General features: G+C 36.7%; 1 protein-coding gene across 2 annotated transcripts; it reads left to right on the top strand.

The window, feature by feature from the left end:
• Nucleotides 1-37: 37 nt before the first annotated feature.
• Nucleotides 38-22520, top strand: LOC109079912 (calcium/calmodulin-dependent protein kinase kinase 1-like). 2 transcript variants are annotated; one of them, XM_042756257.1, is made up of 13 exons: nucleotides 39-362; nucleotides 673-806; nucleotides 2323-2359; nucleotides 3680-3701; nucleotides 6891-6979; nucleotides 8779-8978; nucleotides 10939-10992; nucleotides 11176-11249; nucleotides 12946-13033; nucleotides 14602-14730; nucleotides 15137-15240; nucleotides 19295-19342; nucleotides 21569-22520. In XM_042756257.1, the coding sequence occupies exons 1-13, from the start codon at nucleotides 314-316 to the stop codon at nucleotides 21642-21644; spliced, it is 1104 nt and encodes a 367-aa protein (XP_042612191.1). In that variant the 5' UTR covers nucleotides 39-313; the 3' UTR covers nucleotides 21645-22520. The 2 variants fall into 2 exon arrangements, with proteins under 2 accessions (XP_042612196.1, XP_042612191.1); XM_042756262.1 differs by lacking the exon at nucleotides 19295-19342 and having other exon boundaries at nucleotides 38-362.

Raw genomic sequence — 22520 nt, forward strand, 5'->3', positions numbered from 1 at the left:
ACTCACTGGTTGTGACCAAATTTCCGCATTCACTTTAGCAATCACCTACGAAGGAGCACTGCTATGAGAGGAGTCTCGAGTGTCCCATCAAGGCCAGAAGGGAACGAGAGGGCCGCAGTTGATTGAACTCTGTGAAAGCTTTGTTTGATTAGTATGTAAATGGAAAAAAGTCAGTTGATTATGTCACCCTCTAGACTCGATGGAAATATGTGTTTGAGATCACCTCGGTGTAGAATACTGTAGTTCAGACCTTAGTCTTGGCAAGATTGTCTGAGTGTCTCTTTTCATCTGTGTCTTACTTGTTTTGTAGGCAATGAAAGTGGTGTCTAAGAAGAAGCTGATGAAACAGTATGGTTTTCCCCGTATGTATGGCATTTAAATTAAGATCTCATTTGAAAGCAGATGTATGCAGATGTTATGCACAGCAGATGTTGTGCATGAGAAAAGCACTATTTCTTATTGTAGAAATTTAATTTTCTGTAAAGTTGCTTTGCAAAGATTTGTATCGTAAAAAGCGCTATACAAATAAACTTGGGTCGAATTGAATTGAATGTTGTCCTGTGAGGCAGATGTTGAGGCAATCCTCTAAACCAGCTGAAGAATTCAGTATTTAAATGAAGCAGCATTCTTAGTTGCTTTTTTTCTGTTAACAGACATTCTTTCACTTTGCAGGCCGCCCTCCTCCCCGAGGTCCTAAAGCAGCCCAAGGGGAGCAGCCCAAGGTGCTTGGTCCTCTGGAGAGAGTTTACCAGGAGATAGCTATCCTGAAGAAACTGGACCACCTCAACATAGTTAAACTGGTTGAGGTAAGGACTGTGGCCATATTCATTCATTCATATAATCCACTGTTAATGAATTTCTGCTAAACAATAGTGAAAATAATAATAAACTAACTTCTTTGCTTCAGAAAATCCTTTCCATCTAAATGTATTATTATTTGTTTACACCATAATTAAATGTTGTTGTAAACACCATATTTTCTGCTGTAGTTATTTGTAAAGACACTGGGTCTCAGGAAAAGCCAGGTGTAATACAAAATTAAATAGTAAATAATAAAATAACAAAAACACAGAGAGATGAAATTTGGAAGGAATTGAACTCAACAGCTCAATAACCAAGACTTTTGGAATAGTCATGTTTCATTATGTAATTTGTGCCAAAGAGGGAACAAAATAATAGCAACACTGAAAAGCAGCTAGGAGTGAATCTGTTGAACAAAGACACACTTAATGCTCCTGAGATTGCGATATGGAGAGGACTGCGATCGATCTCAGGATGAAGAAAAGGAAGGTAGAATGGAGGGATGCTGAAGGAGCAAAGTGCCTTTCCTTCTCTCCACCTTTGGTTCCGTCTGAGTGCTCTTCAATCACAGCAGCACCCATGCACATCAGTAAAATTAGAAAGTTGGGGGTGAGAGAGTGCATGTGAGATAGAAATTGAATCCGAGCATGAAAAATGTTTAAAGGAAACTTAGAAAGTGAGGCAGAGGAACCACCTACACTCCAATCATCTAAGCTCACATACTGCCGGCACAAGTATAGTCTTAAATCAGGAGTGTGTGCCCATTAGGAGCAAAACAGAAATGGTGCTCTGCTGGCAGTGAAGGATGAAGCACCCGATGCTTATCAAATCTCATCCGCAGTGTAAAACTAAATGTAGCAGCGCTTTGCCAGTAGCTTGGCTGTTTATTTATTTATTTATTTTAAATTAATTACTTTTCCATCTAGCTTGTCCAGAAACAAGCAACTTTTCCAACAAGCAGTTGTGTAGAGTAATATACGCTTCAGCATTTTAAGTTTTTTTTTTTCATCACATTATATTTGCACACACAGCTTTATAGGAAATGGTCTTTTAAAATGTTGTCTGTCATACTGCATGTACTGTTGGACAGTCTGAGGATTTTCTCTGCCTAATACTATAGTTGTTAAAGCATTGCAGAAGAGTGTGTTCCCTACAAAGCTCCTCTGTAATGTTTGCAGCTGTAGATGCCCTTATTTTGAAATCCCATATGACTTGTAGTAATGGGTAAACTCACACTGAATCTGTGTCTGCTGAACTTGGCTGAATTTAATTCACAAAGTTCTACAATAGCTTTGAGTTATTAATAACAGTTGTGTTATATATAACACATTTGAGCATTTTTAATAATTCCACAGATTTTCCCAATAAAATCAGTGAAGAAAATAAATTTTAAAGACAAACTCAAGTCAGATTTGCTCCGGACCTAATGAGTGTTAGTGATTTTCCTAGACGTAGAAACCTGGACATGATATCATACAGTGCCTGAAGCAGGTGGTGTTTTTAATAAAGTTTCTATTTCAGGTGCTGGATGATCCAGCGGAGGACAACCTTCACATGGGTATGTTCTTTTTTTGAAGTATAATTTTAGTGGTAAAATGCCATCTACTGTATGTGTCAAAGATTCAGCAAATGAAGCTAACGCTAGATCAGTTGTCATTGTCTCAAAGCTGTGCATGCTCAGTCTGAAACATACATTAGACCCATTGTGTTGTACAACTAATTACACTACAGTTTACAAAGGTTTAGGGTCAGTACAATTTGTTTAAAGAAGAAAAATGAATTCAATAGCACATTAAAACTGATCAAAAGCGACAGTACAAAACTCTGTTACAAAAGATTTCTATTTCAAATAAATACTGTTCTTTTTTATTAATCAAAAAATCTTGAGAAAAAATGTATCACCATTTCCAAAAAAAATATTAAGCAGTTTTCAACTGTTTTCAACATTGATAATAATAAGAAATGTTTTTTGAGCACCACTTCAGCATATTGGAATGATTTCTGAAGGATCATGTGACACTGAAGACTGGAGTGTGGTCATAGGAATAAAATTACATTTTAAAATATATTAAAATACAAAACATATATTTTAAGTTGTAGTAATAGTTCATAATATTGCAGTTTTTACTGTATAATAGTATAAGAGACAAATATATATTTTTTTTAAATCTTACTGTCCCCAGATTTTTAGCTATTAGTACTTTTATCATTAACATTAAACCTATATTTACACATCATCCATGCTTAACTCTTTTTTTCTAAAGATGTGTTCATTGGTTGCAGTATTCAGCTGTTTACTCCCATCACTAGTAGTCTCATCACATCACTGCTCTTTTGCAAAAAATGAAACTCTTTTCACTTTTGTCAGATCAGTGTCACTCGTATCATCTCAGATCACCAACTCTCATTGAAAATGAATGACCTCTGTGCACTTTGTCACTTCAAAACTTTTGTCAGTATGAAATTTACCATAACAAAACTTTACTTTTTAATGAAAAGCAGACTGTGGCATGTTTCAAATTGATCAAACTGTGCAGTCTTCGTAATGGGCTGAAGTGAGAATCTGTAGAATAAGTGTGTCATACGTATGACAAATTTAGCTGGCTGCTCTGACTTACACTGTAGCAATGAATATAAGGTGTTTGTGCTGATGGACTGCTGCAAAATCATAAATGACTTCACACCACTGTGCAATGGTGCGAATAAAAGCATCATACTTATGTGTGAAAAAGAGCAGGGTCATTTGAGGATATGACATACTATTTGAGGACTGTGACCATCACATTTCATAAAGTGCACTGAATAATGGATTTATCAATAATGTCTTTTCACTCTCATTTTGCTTTAATGACTCTCTTTCTTTCTGATCTTTCCGCAGTGTTTGAGCTGATGCCGAAGGGGTGAGTATTCTGTGTGTCTACCTACACCTCTTTTGTGCATAACTGATGCTTTCGCCACACTTTGTTCCATCGTTCCATTAATCACTTTTCTCCTTCTTCATCGACTGTCTTGTCTCATATATCTGTCATCACTTAGATCTCACTCAGTTTCCCCTGTTTTCCTCCCTTGTTCCAAAGGGATTAATGAAATAGTTATGTTCTCACTTTCACACTCAGTCTCTTATTCACTTCTTTTTCTAAATAAATTCTCTTTTTTTGTTACTGAATAGACGTTTTTCTCTCTGCATATGAAATAATTGCATTGTTAATCTTCTCAGTATTCCTTCTGTTCATTTTTATTTTTTCTGTTGCTTTTTCTGTGTTTCTAAATCCATGTAAAGCTCATTTAAAGGGCAGCAGTCTTCCAGATTATTATAAGACCTCTTTTTTTTTCAAATGTGACATTTACTTTGGTGGAATATGAGTTTTTACAAAGGGGCCTGGCTTTGTTTTGGAGAGAAATGTTGTTTGTGGGTTTCCGCCTTGAAAAGAGCAGATTAGAACTTTGCATAATTACAGAATGGTCTATTTTCTCTAGACCTGATTGAATATGTTTGGCTTTTTGGCTCAATCGTGATTAACTGCCTGTGGGTAGTGAATGAAATGGCCTTTGAGGACCCAGTTTTGTGCTTAGTGGTTTTTGAGATTGGTTTTTATGTAAATCTCACAGTCACAGTTCATTTTGAATAGGGCTGCACGATAAATCACATGAGATTGTCATGCGCATCTCATCAGTAAAGCTGGTTCTGTGATTAGTAGTAAATCTCCATCACGTGTGTTCAGATGGAGTGGCATTTACTACACAGAGCCGTTGTTCACTGACAAGCTACGCAATATCGCGTTCATAATCACAGACGATTCATCTGCGATTATGAACACAATATTGCATAGTTTGTCAACATGCGATTTATCACGCAGCCCTAATTTTGAAGGATTCTATCCACTGTGTGTGCAGTCCTGTAGTTTCCCAGCATCCTTTGATCGCTTGCTGATGTCTCACAATCACAGGGTTCACTTGCCCAGTGCTGCATTCTCACAAATGTCTTGCAAACATTTGAAATTCTGCTGATTTAAATAAGTCACTAAAGTTTGGAATAATACACTACACAACCCAGATTTTACGCTGATTTACAGTCTGGGGCTTGAGCACAGTGCAGAGCAGGAAGAGCAAAAACAGCAGAAATTGAATGAACATGGAAAACATCTAGTTCAGAATTATAGGTGAGAATGAATGCAGAATGAACAGAAGTTCAAATGAAAATGAACACAGCATAAATAAAAACATTTATTTCTAATCCAGGAGGAATACAGATTAGTACAATGGTGATCTGGATAATAAACTTATCAAAATGACAACATTACACACAATTTCATAAAGTTGCACCACACGAGAATCTCCTGGTCAAGTGCCTGTCACCCATCTTGTTTGTGCCGCTGGGAAGAGGGTTGTTCACACAGATTCTGAAGTTCAGAATTTAAATGGAGTATCAATTCAAAATAATATATGTACATAAATACACTGAATGTCATATTTAATCATTTCAGATGACATCATTCTTGGAAAGGCACAATGCCTGCAACAGAATCAACTTCTGCATAATTTCTTGTCACAGTACCCTTTTGTGGTCTGGGCATGTGTCACACTGAGTTGCGAACCCACAACATGAAGCATTCGGGATCTGTGATGTAACACATTGAGCCAGTCGCTCACGCACGTTTAACAGGCTGCTGAGGAGAAGTTTCAGTGCGAGAATGAGCTCACAAAAAAGTTCCATAGCACGTTAACTAACACTGACGTAGCTTATGGTTAACTTGATAGCTGAAGAGCCACAATAAAAAGAATGGCAACCTGTTTGAATGTTAACCAATTAGCATGCTAAGCTAACTTGCATTAGTCAACAAACACAGACAAGTTCTAATTTGGAGAGGTATTTCTCGGGAACGGTAGCGAATATCAAAAATATGTCCAATCCTTTCTGTGTGGCTCAGTCCAAAGATTGTCTGAACCGATTTTAGACAAAAATGGACAAAATTTGTAGGAGGAGCAGCAAAAAAAAATGTTTTTCATGTACTTCAATATGGTGGACAGGCACATTAATGGAAAATGAGAAATGAGATATTGCCAGAATCATCATAACCCACAGAATGAAAGGATACAAAAGTAACAAAATTTGGACAATGTGCTTTTTTTTTTTTTTGTTTTTTTTTTTGTATCTCATGATCCATAGGTGTTGCCAAGTTTGGTGTGTTTGGCATGGGCCCTCAGACCATGGTGATGATGAAACGTACCAAGTTTTCTTTAGATTTATGAAAATATGGCCCTCTGAACCAATTTTGGGTCAACATTAAGATTACAGCATCATAACTTTTTTTCACCAGTAGGACATAAAATTCTGTTCAGTCATTTCTATGCAGCTCAGTCCAAAGATCATCTCTGCCAATTTTCATAATAATTTCATAAAGAATTTGAAGGAGGAGAAGTGGAAAAATGGAAACTGTACTTTTCAAAATGGCCACTACTGTAATGGGTGGAGTCTTGATGTAAGCTATTGAATGTGACCAGCATGAAGCAAAGGCTTCAAAAGTTATAACCATTTGAAAAGTGAATTTTTGAACTGGTGGTGGCGCTATAGAGTTGGTCCTAGCGACCCCAAAGTGGGTCAGATCACTATTTCTTGATCATCATTACAAGTGTGCCAGCGTTCATAATTTTCCTACGTTCCCTTCATAGGTCTGCCATTGACTCCCTTTGGGTAAAAATAAAATAACAGATACAATGGGGATAGGCCCCTAATTACGTTATGTATGATAGTCACAGACACAAATTTTTTAGCTTTAGATTATGATTCCATCTAGTCAGAGGAAATCAAACATGTTTGATATTTTGAGCCGATTTTAGAACACATACTGTTTTCATTTGTCATGCATCTCTTAGCAACAAGGACACATCTCTGTGTGAGTTTGAGTTTGTTGAGTTTGGAATGACTTAAAAGGCTGGTAGTGTGCGATCCTCAGGTGTTTATTGAATCAAAAGTCTCTCCACCTATCATTTATTCAATATTTCTCTTCATGAATAATTGCTGTCTATTACTGTCTTTTATTAGTACTTTATCAGTTAACTTATAATAAAGTGTCTCCATTGGTCACCAGCCCTGTGATGGAGGTCCCCAGCGACAATCCGTTCAGTGAGGACCAGGCCCGCCACTACTTCAGAGACATTGTTCTGGGCATCGAGTACTGTGAGTCATTTCCTTTATTTTAAAAAATATTTTCAAATTGCTGGGTTGACCTCAGTTGGTTCCATTTTTAGTTTTTAAGGAGACCACCTTGTCATGGATTTTGTAACAGAGTGTCTGAAGTTAAATAAATCCCAGTAGAGAAGAGCGAAGCAAACTCCTACAGATGATTGCCTGACATTAATCATTACTTATGTAAAAAGAAAGACCCAAGCGAGTTCTGTCTCAAGGAACAGCTCTGTGTTTGTTGTTCTAATGCATCATAGCATCCTTTTCAGCTAATGAAGTGAGCGAATGTGGCAGTGCGCTCATGTATTTGTGCGTGGGGGAGGTCATCGTATCCTGATGAAAACAAGTCTGTGCTGTTTCTAAAGGGCGTTTTGATCTTCTCTCATCTGTCAAAAGAAGAAATTTGTTTTTATGTTGCAACACTTCAATAATTACATACTGACGGTTAAAGGAATATTGTGGGCAAAGTAAAAGTTAAGCTCAATCGACAGCATTTGTTGCATAAAGTTACCAGAAAAATTAAAGTGGTAGTTCACCCAAAAATATGGCTCTATTCACTTCCATTGTTAGTGTCATCATGACAGATTTTTGCATAGACAAGTCTAAATAACTTTTTTATGGTGATCAACATATATGCTTAAATTGTATTGAGCCTTTAAACAAGACAGTAGTACGGAAGAATGAATATCATAAAGAGTTATCATAAAGAGAATGAGCTACGCGGAGTTGATTGCCAAGTGTCTGTTCTGTTCATCGCATGGAAACTCAGCATTCATCAACTCATTTGAATCTTATTAACCAGGCGACATTTGTTGTGGCAACCATCTGGATGGCGACAGACCATTTGCATGATTCTCCACAAATCAGTCTGTGTTAACAATGAACTTCTTTGTGTGTGTGTCGGTAATCTGTGGACTGGAATCAGAGTATGTGTCCATATTCCATTCATTTCATTAGCACTTTACCTCAGGGAGCCATGTCAATAGAATTAATTAATAGTAATCTAAGAAATGTGTGTGTGTGTGTGTGTGTCATACTTCTTCATCTTGCAGGCCTTGAGAGACTCCTTATATAAACTGTGGCATACTCCATGTGTCACATTCACCTTGCTTGCTGACTTTGATGAAATAATTATATGCAATAACCTGATAATACTTTGAACACGTCTTTGTTCTTTTGTTTATTTTCTTTTTTCATTACCATGCGTGTCATCTGAAGATGTCTGAGACGTGGCTCTTGTCACATATAACCAGAAATGGCAGATGACTGAAAGATGATAAGTGGCAGGCAGGTTATCTTTGATTGACCACTTGAGATAGGAAAGCATCTATTAACCAATCAAGGCCATCATCTGTGTGCACGGTCCAGAGTGACCTTCTTGAACCTGTCTGCGGGTCCGTAGTTAAGCTGAGAGCTCCTGCTGTCAGACACACTTGATTTTGTACCTCCTCTTCACTAGCTGTGCTCAACTTAGTAACCTTATTAAATTTTAATATCATTAAACATCCAAAACACAGTTCATTTTTTCTGATTTCCTGCTAGGCCAGGTGATCACAATTAGTCATATATAAAACATACAATAATATAGGATTCTGGTGTTGCAATGAGAAGATTGATCCTCACATAAATATATGTACAATGCTTTAGTTTAAATATAACATTTGTTTTGTAAATTCTGAGATTTAAACTGCACTTATGAAACGGCTCATTGTTCTATAATTCTTTTTGATGATATAGCCAAAACATACATTTTCATTTTATAACTCTTATATTCTCTCTCTCTCTTTGATCAGTGCACTATCAGAAGATCGTTCACAGAGATATCAAACCATCAAATTTATTACTTGGAGATGACGGCCATGTCAAGATCGCAGATTTTGGGGTCAGTAACCAGTTTGAGGGTAATGATGCCTTGCTCTCCAGCACTGCTGGTACTCCTGCCTTCATGGCCCCAGAGACGCTGTCAGACAACCGCAAGAGCTTTAGTGGAAAGGTAATGTGTGTGGGGTGATTTTTGCTGATATGGTGTGTAGGCCAATCATTTGCTGATTAGGCTTAAATGTTGTTCACCCAAATATTAAAATTATGTCATTAATGACTCACCCTCATGTCGTTCCAAACCCACCTCCGTTCATCTTCGGAACACAGTTTAAGATATTTTAGATTTAGTCCGAGAGCTTTCAGTCCCTTAGAATGTATGTACGGTAATACTGTCCACGTCCAAAAGGTAATAAAACATCTTCAAAGTAGTCCATGTGACATCAGAGGTTCCGTTAGAATTTTTTGAAGCATCGAAAATACATTTTGGTCAAAAAATATCAAAAACTACGACTTTATTCAGCATTGACTTCTCTCGCGGGTCTGTTATGGCGCTTTCACAGCACAAATCCCGTTCGCGAACTCACTCGATGTAACCGGATCTTCTTGAACCAGCCAAATCGAACTGCTGAAACGGTTCGCGTCAACAATATTCATTAATCCACAATGATTAAGCTGTTAACTTTTTAAACATGGCTGACACTCCCTCTGAGTTAAACTAAACCAAATCCCGGAGTAATTCATTTACTCAAACAGTACACTGACTGAACCGAGCCAGATAACGAAGAAACATTGACGAGTCAAAACCTTGCATCTGTAAACCTGATGAGCTGTTCTTTTATCTGACGTTTTGATTAATAAATGCCTGTGGTCACCAGAGCTTTTTTTTTGATGGATGATTGCCAAGGCTTTTTAGGTCAGGTAGAATCTCAGGATCAATCAGACCCCAGTTTATTTGCGCACTTCAGTCATGGCATGCAGTATATCAGCTGTGTTTTCTCGGACGCGTCCGACAAAAACTGGCAACCCTCGGGGCTGTCGTAAATGAATTACTTATTGGGTTTAAACTGTCATTGGCTGAATCACACAGACCAAAACAATCCGGGTACAACGCGTGACATTCGTTCGCAACACAGGTAATGCACGTGCTGAATAAGTAGAATAACTGGCTTGTATTTTCGATGCTTATTTTTGTATGTGACTACTTAGCATACCTTTCCTGAATATCTACAGTATTATGGATGGACAGAAAGTATTATTATATCTTTTACTGTGTTTCCGCTTTAGGTCTTACAGGTCAAAAAATTACATACAGCACCTTTAAATTTGCTTAATAACCCTGTTTAAAGGTGCATTTTATTTATGAATGGGACTTTGCTCAGCAAGTTGTCAGATTCTCATGGAATCTCATGAAACAAACCTTGTCATAAAGAGCTACATGACGGTTCAAGAGCTTTTTTGATGGATGGGGTCGAAGGAATGGGACTTTGCTATTTCTCTTATGGTGTCTAATGATGGTTTTATTTGGTTACGTGATGGTTTAAGAGTTTGGGTTTTGTGAAATATTATTCAAATTCAAAATAACTGTTTTCTATTTTAAATATTTTAAAATGTAATTTATTCCTGTGATGGCAAAGCTGAATTTTCAGCATTATTACTGCTGTCTTCAGTGTCACATGGTTCTTCAGAAATCATTCTGATATGCTGATTTGGTGCTCATGAAACATTTCTTATTTTTTTTTTTTATAAATATTAAAAACTTTTTTTCAGAATGTTTTGATGAATAGAAAGTTCAAAATAAGAATTTTTTTTTTTTTTAAATAGATTTGTATTTTTTTTTGTAACTTTATAAATGTCTTTGCTGTCACTTTTGATTAATTTAATGTGTCTTTGCTGAATAAAAGTCTTTAAAAAAAAATGACGGACCCCTCACTTTTGAAAGGTAGTGCACAGTTTGTTCTGTTTAGCATTCCAAAGAAGAGAGGAATAGAAGTTTGGTGCATTGTGAGAGTAAATAAATAATAACAGAATATAAATTTGATTGAACTGCCCCTTTAAGGAATTCCATTCATTTCAATAGCTCAAAGCTGTAGAACTCTCCTGCATCACTAAAACAGAAGTTGTGTTTTCTTCAGGCTCTGGATGTGTGGGCTATGGGAGTGACCCTCTACTGCTTTGTGTATGGAAAGGTGAGGCAGCTCATGTGCTGATATGATCAGAGTGATAGCAGTAATTCTTCACTGTGAAATTATCTATCAGAATGATCAATGCAGTGTGCTACTGCAGTGACATTTGTGTGATTGATGATTTTGATCACTCATCCATCTCCCTCCTCTCCCTCTCCTTCTCTGTTTTTCTTCCTTGTCCTCCAGTGCCCATTTATTGATGAGTACATACTGGCACTTCACAGTAAGATCAAGAGTAAGCCGGTGGAGTTCCCCGAGATGTAAGTCGCCCCTCGCTGTTTACGATGCATCTGCTGTTTGAATGTTATGTTGATGAATTCTGCCGTCTGTGTGTGGAAGGCAGAGGCCACCCGGATACATGTGATCTGGTGTATGTGTTTGGACAAGTCATCAGCTAATGAAAGACCATCTCTCTCTCACACACAATAATGTCATGCTGCAGTGTTCTCAGTGGCCAAGCTGACCGTTCACAGTGTCATCATTTTGAATCAAATTCTGAATGTCTACATGACCAGGGGCTCCCAATATTTTGTCAGCTATGATCAGATGTTTCTATTTTTAAGTGCCCTTACATGTTCTAACCTTTCAATAAGTGTGATGGTTAAAGGATGTGAACATTTTTACATTTTGTTTATTTGACACAGGTATTTTAGGAATACTTTCAATAAGTGTGATGTTAATAGGCATGTGAAACATTTTTTAAACACAAATTATTGTTTATGGTGATCCCAAGCATTTTAAACATTTTCTTTTTGGTGATCCCAAGCATTTGAGTAAAATTGAGTAAAATTACATTTGTTTTTGTTTTTTTGTTTTTTGAAATTTTTATTTTATTTGTAATCTTTATCACAATCTTGATCTTGAAATGGATGTGATGCCTGATTGGAAATCCTGCCATACATAATGAGACTCAATTATATGCAAGAAAATTATGTCCAAAATAATGCAAGCCAATTCTTATATATGATATACACTATTATATTTATATAATGTTGCACTTATACCTTTCAGAAGTTTGGGGTTAGGATTTGTGTGTGTGTGTGTGTGTGTGTGTGTGTGTGTGTGTGTGTGTGTGTGTGTGTGTGTGTGTGTGTGTTGGTGTGTGGTGAAGTCCCTGTATAATGTGTGTGTGCATTTATTTGATCAAAAAATACAGAAAAAATAATACTTAAAGTAAACTTGTAAATATTATTTACAATTTCAAAAAAACATTTATTTGATCAAAAATAAACTGTTTTCTATTTAACTGTATTTCAAGAGTAATTTATTCCTGTGATAGCGGAATTCATTCTAATATGCTGATTTGGTGCAGGAAACATTTCTTATTATTATATTGCTTACATGTTCTAAAGTTTTAGTATGTTTGATGGTTAATGGATTTGATAATTTTTTGATTTTTTTTAATTTCTTTAAACACAAATAAATATAAAAACTTTTTTTGTTTTGTTTTTTTGGTGATCCCAAGCATTTGAGTAAAATTGAGTAAAATTACATTTGTTTTTGTTTTTTTGTTTTTTGAAAAAAAAAAGCATTATTATCACATTTTGTTGTCTGGGGTTTCTGCAGACCCCAAACAGCTCAAGTCTATGCCCCAAACGAACAGTGTATAAGGGTTAAAGGTGTTAGAGTGATTTTCTCTTACATACTATACAGGTATTGTGTTTTTTATGTTAGCTTCTATGTTAGTTTTTGTGAGACTAGCTTCTGTAAGTTAACTATCTCTGTCCATCCTCCTCTTCTCTTCTTCTTCTTCTGTTTAGTTCAGCTGAGCTCTTCAGCCTTCTTGATTGTTACAGAGGCCGTTTGACAGTCAGTGTATATTTGAAACAGTGTTTCTCTGTCTGTAGTGTCTCATCTCTTGTAAAAGCATGCTGTCATTGTTCAGCCGTACAGTCAGATGTTTTGGTTTTGTTTTATTACTTCAGCTATTTGCTCTGTGTTTCTGTGATATCTCAGGCCAGCTATCAGTGAGGGGCTGAAGAACCTGGTCTCAGAAATGCTGGACAAAAACCCAGACACCAGGATCACCATTCCTGAGATCAAAGTAAGTCTATATTAAATGGAAAGGAGCACTTCTGAGATTGAGTCAAGTAATCCCTTTCACCATCTTTACAGCTCTGTATTGCAAGATATTGAGTTTCAAAGATTCACTGAGGACTTTATCTATTTAAACTGAAAGGAATGACCACATTTGGCCTTTTTGATTGAGATAAGATTATTTGTTAATGTGTTTTTCCTTAAAAAAATCACCTAAATTTTCTTTCATGCATACCAGCAAGAGAGTACAAAATCACTTAATATTGAAATTATAGTCAGTATCTCATAGAAGAAATGTTCAAAGAGCATTCCCAAGAGTGTCTCATTATTCTGCACTCTCAAAACAACAGTGTTTCTATCAAAGACCATTTCTGAGCCACGTCCAGGGATAGTGTTAAAATATGACACGGTATCTCTGATAGCTTCTGCACCATCTCGCAGATTTGGTGTTTGGACAGGAACACATCACTTAATCCCCATGGACAGAGATTTTGGTTCAGTTCTGGAAACTTCCATCTGCTGTGTCAGTGTGACAGTGAGTGTGAATAATTAGCACACACACACTCGGCCGTCAGAGACTCCTGCCTGCATGTCATTACCCAGAAAATGTTCCATTAAAGCAGAGATCCCCAGAGCACACATTAATCAGGGCTGCATGGCCTACATTCACTCAACAGCTCTGCTCTCATATCCTTCAGACTAACTTTGTTTGTAGGACAAATATTTTATTTCTTTAATGATTTACTGGTTGGATGGATGGATAGAAGAATGGATATATGGAACAATCTATGGGCATTTGAATGGATGGATAGATGAGAGGATTGATGGATGAAAGATAGAAGGTTGGATGGACCAATGAATGGATTAATGGAAGGATAGATGCTGGCTTGATGGATGGATGGGTGGAAGAAAAGATATGTGGACAGATGGATGGACAGACCAATGGATAGATGAATGAAAGGATAGATGATAGCTGGAGGGAAGAAACAATAGATGGATGAATGGATGTATGGACTGATCTATGGACATGGAGGATGGATGAATCAAAGCATGAATGGATAGTTTAATGGATTTATGGAAGAATGAATGAACGGATGGATAGAAGGTTAGATGGATGGACCAATGAATGGAAAATTTGTTGGTCAGATAGATGAATGAATGGAAGAATAAATTATGACTCGATGGGTAAAATAATAAATGGATGGATGGATGAAATAAAAGATGTCTAAACTGATCTACGGACAAATGGATAAATGGGTGGATGGACTGATAGATGGATGAATAAATGGAAGGATATGATGGCTGGACATGAATCAATAGATGGATGGACGAATGGAATAATGGATGGAAAAAAATGTATGGACATGTGGATGGATGGGCGGAAGCATGGATGTATCTACAGACATATAAAAGGTAGGATGAATGGGTTAATGAAAGGATTAATGGATGAATCAATGCATAGAAGGATAGATGATGACTAGAAAAATGGAAGATTGAACAGAAGAGTAAAATGGATCGATAGGATGATAGATGGATGAACATGTGTTATATATGTTTGTGTGTGTTTATTTTCAGGTGGACCCCTGGGTGACTCAGAATGGCACTGACCCTTTGCCTTTAGAAGAGGAGCACTGTACCGTGGTGGAGGTCACTGAAGAAGAGGTGCAGAACTCAGTGAAGTTTGTCCCAAGTCTGTCTGCTGTGGTAAGTGAAACAGAGAAAGAACAAGGGTGTCTCTGTTTTGAATACATGAGCTACTGAACTGTAGCTACATGAACATAAACAAACACAGGCCGTAAGCCTTGCCCAAATGTGCTTAAGACTGCTGTCAACGAGATGAATATGTAAAGACATACTTGACCTCAACCAAACAACTGAAACCTATCTACGTGCCAAACTGCCCCAGAATCTGAACTGTCAGATTTTCCTTGGTTATTTTCATGGTTTTAGTCCTTCTGACCATCACATTTCAGTAAAAAAAAGAGTATTTTTAGCTGACTGCTGTTTTTCCGTTCATGTTTTGTATTTTTATGTCTTTTCACATGCCCTGATCTGTATTCTTTAATATATACAGCAAGCTAAATCTTGTTGTCTCTTCTTTCCTGTGTAGATTTTGGTCAAAGCCATGTTAAGGAAGCGTTCCTTTGGGAATCCATTTGAGTGTCCCAGCAGGAGAGAAGAGAGATCCATGTCTGCACCAGGCAGTCTGCTCATGTAAGTGTTCCAAACGGATAAACTATAACACAACCGGTGACCAACGGGAAACCATATTTATATAGCTTCACAAATCCAAATGACTCTACTTTTCCTTACAAGCCCTTTGTAAGAGACTGAAATAAGCATTGCATCTCTTTCATTCTTTGCTTTTTTTCACTCTCACATTCAAAGCCGCAGCATGATGTTTCAGACGTCATGTCTATCTGTTTGAACAGGAAGGTTTGCTAATAGTCACCCATTACTTCTCCTACTGCCAACATACGTTTCCATAGTAGCATGATTCAGTCGTTTTTTTCTCTAGCACTAGCACTGAAAGCTCCAGGACTTGATGTTTTCACAATTTCAATGTCTAGAACTTTCTCCTCCGCACTGTACTGAGGAGACGGCTGACTCCTTTATCAATCATTTAGATTTCAGATTCAGTCTTTTATATTTTTTCATATATTTTCCAGATGAATGAGACTCAAGAGGAAAATGAGTTTTGACATCGTTTTTCTTCATTTTTTCTCTTAAACTGTGTAAATCAGAATATATAGAAAATTATATACATATTTTATTTGTTGAACTTTTTTCATTTTATGTACTTTTTCATGTTAATGTAATGTATATAAAATAAAACTCAAAATAAATTGATATTTTGTTGAAATTATAAAAATAACCCCATTCAAAAGTTTGTGAGCCCTTGGTTCTTAATACTGTGAGTGGTTACCTGGAAGATCCACAACTGTTTTGTGATAGTTGTTCATGAGTCCCTTGTTTGTTCTGAACAGTTAAACTGAGCACTGTTCTTCAGAAAAATACTTCAGGTCCTGCAGATTCTTCAGTTTTCCAGAACCTTTTGCATATTTGAACCCTTTCCAGCAGTGACTGTATGATTTTGAGATCCATATTTTCACACTGAGGACAATTGAGGAACTCAAGCACAACTATTAAAAAAGGTTTAAACATTGGTGAAAAATTTTGACCAGAATGAAGATGTACAAAATTTCTTATTTTGAAGAAATATTATTTTTTTCTATTTAGTACTTCGGAAGCAACAGAAGACACTTGCATGTTTCCCAGAAAACAAATTAAGTACAATTTACCTTGATCTTCAAATTCAAAAAGTTTTCACCCCCCAAGGTTAGTTCACCCAAAAATGAAAATTAGTCAATAAGTAACTCACCCTCAAGTCATCCTAAGTGTATATGACTTTCTTCTTTCAGACGAATCCAGTTATATTAAAAATTGATCTTTCAAACTGTGTTATGGCACTTTGCGGGTGTTGCAGTGCTTCAGTCCAAAATAAGTTAATTAAAAAGTGCCCATCCATTAAAAAAACAGTGTCTCACACGGCTCCGGGGGGTGAACAAAGGCCTCATGTAGAGAATTGATGCATTTTTGTCAGAAAAATATCCATATTCAAAACATAATAATCACTTTAATGTAGCTTGCACCAACAGTTGTACACAGAAGCAGCTCTGGGCAGATGACGTATGAGGTCAGCATTGCGCATGCGCCGGTGAGTCTCGTAAAAACCAACGTTTGTTAACAGGAGCAAAGGAATCAAAGTTTCCTTACTTTAGCAAAGGAAAACCAGTCTCCTCTTGGCTTATATCAGAAACCTCTGACATTCTTCTTTACAAATCCTTGTTTTGTACCTCTAATTAGTGACCATTGTTTTGTTTTGATCTCTCCACTGGGTTTCCACGTTCGTCACTTCTGAGGTTTTGTTTTGATCTCTCCACTGGGTTTTCATCCACCCGGAACTGCTTCCATTTACAACAGTGAGCGCAAGCTAGTTTAAATTGATTATTACATTTTAAATATGCATATTTTTCTTTCAAAAATCCATCAATTCGCTACAGGAGGACTTTGTTCACCACCCAGAGTTGTGTGAGACACTTTTTTTTATGGATGGGCGCTTTTTATTTCACTTCTTTTGGACTGAAGCACTGCAACACCCGCTGAGTGCCATTAAACAGCTTGAAAGATCAAAGACAGTTTTTAATATAACTCCAACTGGATTCGTCTGAAAGAAGAAAGACATATACATCTAGGATGACTTGAGGCTGAGTTATTTATGGACTAATTTTTGGGTGAACTAACCCTTTAATGCATCGTATTTCCTTCAGGAGCATCAGTGAATGTTTGAACCTTTTTTAATAGTTGTGCTTGAGTTCCTCAATTGTCCTCAGTGTGAAAAGATGGATCTCAAAATCATACAGTCACTGCTGGAAAAGGGTTCAAAGTGACTGTATGATTTTGAGATCCATATTTTCACATATGCAAAAGATGCTGGAAAACTGAAGAATCTGCAGGACCTGTACTGAATGATTTGTTCCATTGTCATCTCTCTTATGACAGATATCCTCAGAGGCTTTTGCTGTTAATGTATCTGCCCACTAGACTGACAGTTAGTGTCTCCATGAAGTAATTTTCTTCCCCACTCTGCTGCTTTCCCCACATTAGAGGGTTTGTTCAAGGACAGCAGAATGTTCTCTCACTATTCCTCCCTGTGTGCTGTCTGTTAAATGCCTGTCAGGATCAACAGAGGGTTGTTCCCTGTCTTCTGAATGACCTGGATCAATACAAACAGTCTGGTTATCTCTGTGTGCATCCCATATAGACCAAAGTCAGCCTTGCCAATATTTTAATGCAGCGCTGAATGCTCTCAGCAATGGGTTATGTTGTTTTTCCAGATGTGCCATATGCAATTATTATTCATGCAATCAAAACTGAAAGGTCATTTGATTTGATCTGTAAACAAATTGACATGCTGGTTTGGTGTGGCCTCTCTCTGTTGACAAAGGTGAAATCTGATTGGGAACAAGGTGGATCAATACGGTGACTCCAGCAGATCACCTGTTTTTCCAAGAAGCAGTTGATTGTATTTTCATTTACCTCTATAATATTTTTTTTTTTTATTAGCCATTTGTCAGTTAGTTGTTGCCTCTGAGTTATAGTGTTTTTCTGTTTGAATTGATAAGAAGCAGCAGCGCCCCCAGTTGGTAGAATGTCCTCATCAGAATTGTGAAAATCCTTCTGTCTTTTTAAATCTACAATTGTCAGGGATGCTCATTTGCATGTCATCCATAATTCAGTGTCAGGTTGAATACACTACCTCCTGCACCGTTAATAACCTTTTTCACCTAAACACACTCTTACTGTGCATATTGATGTATACAGTATTTGTGTGTGTATATATATATATATATATATATATATATATATATATATATATATATATATATATATATATATATATATATATATTGTACATAAAAACATTGTTTATTGGCTATAACATTAAAATCAGCCACAATTTATATCACAATTTGTTGTTAAACATGCAGCATGTTCTTATTGGTTGTCACTTTTTGCTTTCTTTGTAAAAGTTGTCATTTCAGACACGATATAACACCATACACATCACTGAACCAACCCTGCCTCGGAGCCTGGAAAAAGAAATCACCGTATCATTACACATTTGTTGGCTGTGATGAAAATGTGGCTGCACATTATTACATTTTAGCACTTTTTTTCTGGCCTCCAGCACCTTAAAAATTGCTTCCATTTTTTAGCCATAGAGCTCAGTTAGACTGTGGGTAACCTATTCATATGCTCATGAAGCCCAGACTGGAGTTAGCTGATAATATTTCCTGTTGGTGTTTGTCAAATACAAGGGTTAAATGCTGTCTCCTCTAGATAAATATGCTTGGCATTTGATGAGTTTTCTTAAGCGTCTAGGCTCATCCATCTCTCTTCAGTTGTTGATGCTAATGCTGTCTGTCGCTGACAGTGCTAGGCTAAGAGTATATGCAAATCTACTATCTCTGACTGCAGTTTTATAAAATCATCTGATGAGTACCATGTCCATAAATTGACTTATGCTGCAGAACATGATTTAAATGTAGTCTAATGTGTCCGATTAATGTAACATCCTGTGGCATTCTGACCAGCAATAACTAACAGGAGCCTCTGTAATGACCTGGTTTCTGCCGCTTTACTTCACATGAAACCGCTGATGCTCTCCTCCCTTTCCTCCACTGTCTGTCTCTCTCTGCTGCAGGGATTCTTGGCCGTTCCGGCCCTCTTTTAAACTCCAGCCCTCGTTAAGGTAACTCATTGTGACAGGTGGTCATTGTCATTTGTCACTCAAGCCCTTTGTCAGATTCCCTGCCCTTCTCCATACATTCCCTCGGGTCAGTGAAAGTATGAGTCAAATCAGCCTTCATCCTGTCCCTGTGTGGCATTTCTCCTGCTTCATGGCACTGAAAGTATTTGTTGATACTGTTAGGAGAGTCCAACCCTGTGAAACACCTCATGTCATGGTCTTTCATTCAGTCCCACTGTGTACATTCTGAGACCTGTGTGTGCATTTGTGTCTGTTGCAGAGAACCTTCCCATGTTCATGTGTTTCCTCCAAGAGTGTGATCACAGAATGTTTCTAGCTTTCAGAGTTTATTACTGGATAGTTTCAACCACAGACTGTCTTCCTACAAATGCTTCAGACCTGTTTAATATTATGCATATTACATTAAATGCATAGTAATTTATTTTGTATGTTTTATGCTAAACCAATGTAGGTAAACCAATGTGCTGTACAGTCATGTACTGTCACATCAGTGTGCTTAGATGTGCTTTAGAAAAAGAATTTAGCTGAATAGACTTCATCAGCTGGTTGAACTCACCTGTTCAGTTTTCCTGCAGTCAGAGTCCAGCTGAAACAAATACATTGCCATTCAAAAGTTTCGGGTTTGGTAGGTTTTTTTTTTGTGTGTGTGTGTTTTTGAAAGAAGTAACTTCTGCTCACCAGGGCATTTCAGAAATACAGTAAAAAAGAGTAATACTGTGAAATATTATTACAATTTAAAATAACTGTTTTCTATTTTAATATATTTTTTAAAAACTATTTATTCTTTTGATGGCAAAGCTGAAATTTTCAGCAGTCAGAAATCATTCAAATTTGCTGATTTGGTGCTCAAAAAACACTATGTTTAAAATCTTTTTATTTTGGTTGTTTGGTGCTCAAAAATTTGTTTGTTTTTTTTTTTTTTTTTATATATATTTTTTTTTTTTTACTGTCACTTTTGATCCATTTAATGTATCCTTGCAGAATAAAAGCATTAATTTCTTTTAATTTTCTTTTCTTTTAATTTTAATTTTTTTTTAAAAAAACAATCCAACTATATATTTAACTATTAATTTTTTTTTTCTTTTGACCGGTAAGGTATATAGGTACCAGCCAGCTACAATAGAGAGAACTATAAATGTGAACTGGCTGGTTTGAAGCTTACAAGATTTCAAAAATGTGACCCTGGACCACAAAACTGGTCGCTGGGGTATATTTGTAGTTATAGCCAAACCTAGACCCATTGTTTGGGTCAAAATTATAGATTTTTCCTTTATGCCAAAAATCATTAGGATATTAAGTAAAAATCATGTTCCATAAAGATATTTTGTAAATTTCCTACCATAAATATATCAAAACTTAATTTTTGATCAGTAATATGCTTTGCTAAGAACTTCACTTGGATTTTCTTAATATTTAGATTTTTTTTTTTTTTTACCCTCAGATTCCAGATTTTCAGCCAAATATTGTCCTATCCTAACAAACCATACATCTATGGAAAGCCAATTTATTCAGCTTTCAGATGATGTATAAATCTCAATTTTGAAAAATGTACACTTAAGACTGGTTTTGTGGTCCAGGGTCACAAATATTGTTTTACTTGAGGAACTTGATAGCAACTAACTGGGATATTGTCAACTGCAGAGTATTTAATGTAAATGTAATTCACATTTTAAAATACATTTTCTGCTAATTTCCTCTTTTTTTCTAAGAAACCATTCACAGTGCAGTTTTTTTAATTATTATTTAATATTGTGTAATCATTGATTTCAGATTTATCTGCCCTAAATGAAATAAAAAGTGAACCAAACTGCTGCTGGTTGCCTTACATTTTGAGTTTGCAGTCTCTCTCTGTCAATTTCATTTCATTTAAATTTCAAACTACTTCACTGGCATGGCCAGACTTAACAGGTGTCTGATTCTAGTCCTTGAGGGACAACATCCTGCAGAATTTTGCTCCATCTTGTCCCAGCATACCATAATAAAACATTCTAATAATCTGGAAGACCTTGATTACCTTGGTTCAGGTGTGTTTTATTGGGGTTGGAACTAAACTCTGCAGGACAGTGGCCCTCCAGTGCAATACTGGACACTGTTGTTATAGATTAGAAATTAACAGTTTGCTTTAAGATCATCTATTGGATCAAAACAGGAATCGTTAAGAAAGGCAGTGATTCACAAATTCTCTCTCTGTTTTTCTTTCTCTCTCAGAAAGGGGAGCAGTGGAGAGGCTGGTAGAGAAGTTGAGCTCGAGGACTTGCATGAGGATGAACCACCCACCTCATGAACGTCTTCATAGATCCTGAAGCATTCTTCATTGTCCTTCCAGCCCTTTGAGCAGATGATGATCATGACCCAAACCGCTCCACTACACTGTTTCCACAGACTTGAGGCTTACCTTGACATTCAACTGGATTCTGCTATTGCTAGTCATCCTTCAGGCTGTTCACTTTTATCAGTTCTTGCACAAGAATCACTTTTCCTGCCTATGGTTCTCATGAAACCTGGCCTTGATAATGTGGCGGAAAACTATTCTTACTCCTTCATCCCATTTGGATCTTTCCACCTTTGTCCTCTCATCCTGGCTTATCAAGTAGATTTTGGATGGAATCTATATTAGGCCAGGTTTGTGTGAAAGACAGACTATACCACAAGCTTTAAAACTACAGCACAGACAAAAGATGCTATTAACTTGGTATGGCACCTCATGAAGCTTAAAAACAGTGATGCCATTGATGCAGTGTGCTGCCATCATAACATCTGTACATGTGTAGAAAATAATAGCAATGGCATCTTGCCTTTTTTTCATATGGTAATGTGCAATTCTTAACTCTATTCATCATAGCATGCAGAAATATGGCCTTTTGCATAGTGGTTCCATATCTCGGTTGTTTTTAGTTTTTGTATACCATCAGATTTTTTTCAGTTCATTCAGATACAATATATAAACACACATAGAGTGTTGTACTGTTAATCAAAGGGGCTTATGTAACTACTAGACACTAAAAGTGGCTCTTGTCTGCACATTCAGTCAATTCTTGAAAACAGGGCTTTCTCATGAAACATACAGCGTGTTTGAGCGCTCGGTATAATCATTATCTAGAATAGGGCTTATTTTCCATGTTTGTGAATGTCGCAAATACAGCATTCGGATTGCAGCAGA

This window comes from Cyprinus carpio, chromosome A5 (genome assembly GCF_018340385.1).
Source record: "Cyprinus carpio isolate SPL01 chromosome A5, ASM1834038v1, whole genome shotgun sequence".
In the NCBI taxonomy this organism is placed as follows: Eukaryota; Metazoa; Chordata; class Actinopteri; order Cypriniformes; family Cyprinidae; genus Cyprinus; species Cyprinus carpio.

What these genes read in the sequence shown, in the direction of transcription:
- LOC109079912 (XM_042756257.1), top strand. Translation starts at nt 314, where the DNA reads ATGAAAGTGGTGTCTAAGAAGAAGCTGATGAAACAGTATGGTTTTCCC. An exon ending in GAAACAGTATGGTTTTCCCC is followed by an intron (nt 363 to 672) that starts GTATGTATGGCA and finishes TTCACTTTGCAG; the next exon opens with GCCGCCCTCCTCCCCGAGGT. An exon ending in AAACTCCAGCCCTCGTTAAG is followed by an intron (nt 19,343 to 21,568) that starts GTAACTCATTGT and finishes TTTCTCTCTCAG; the next exon opens with AAAGGGGAGCAGTGGAGAGG.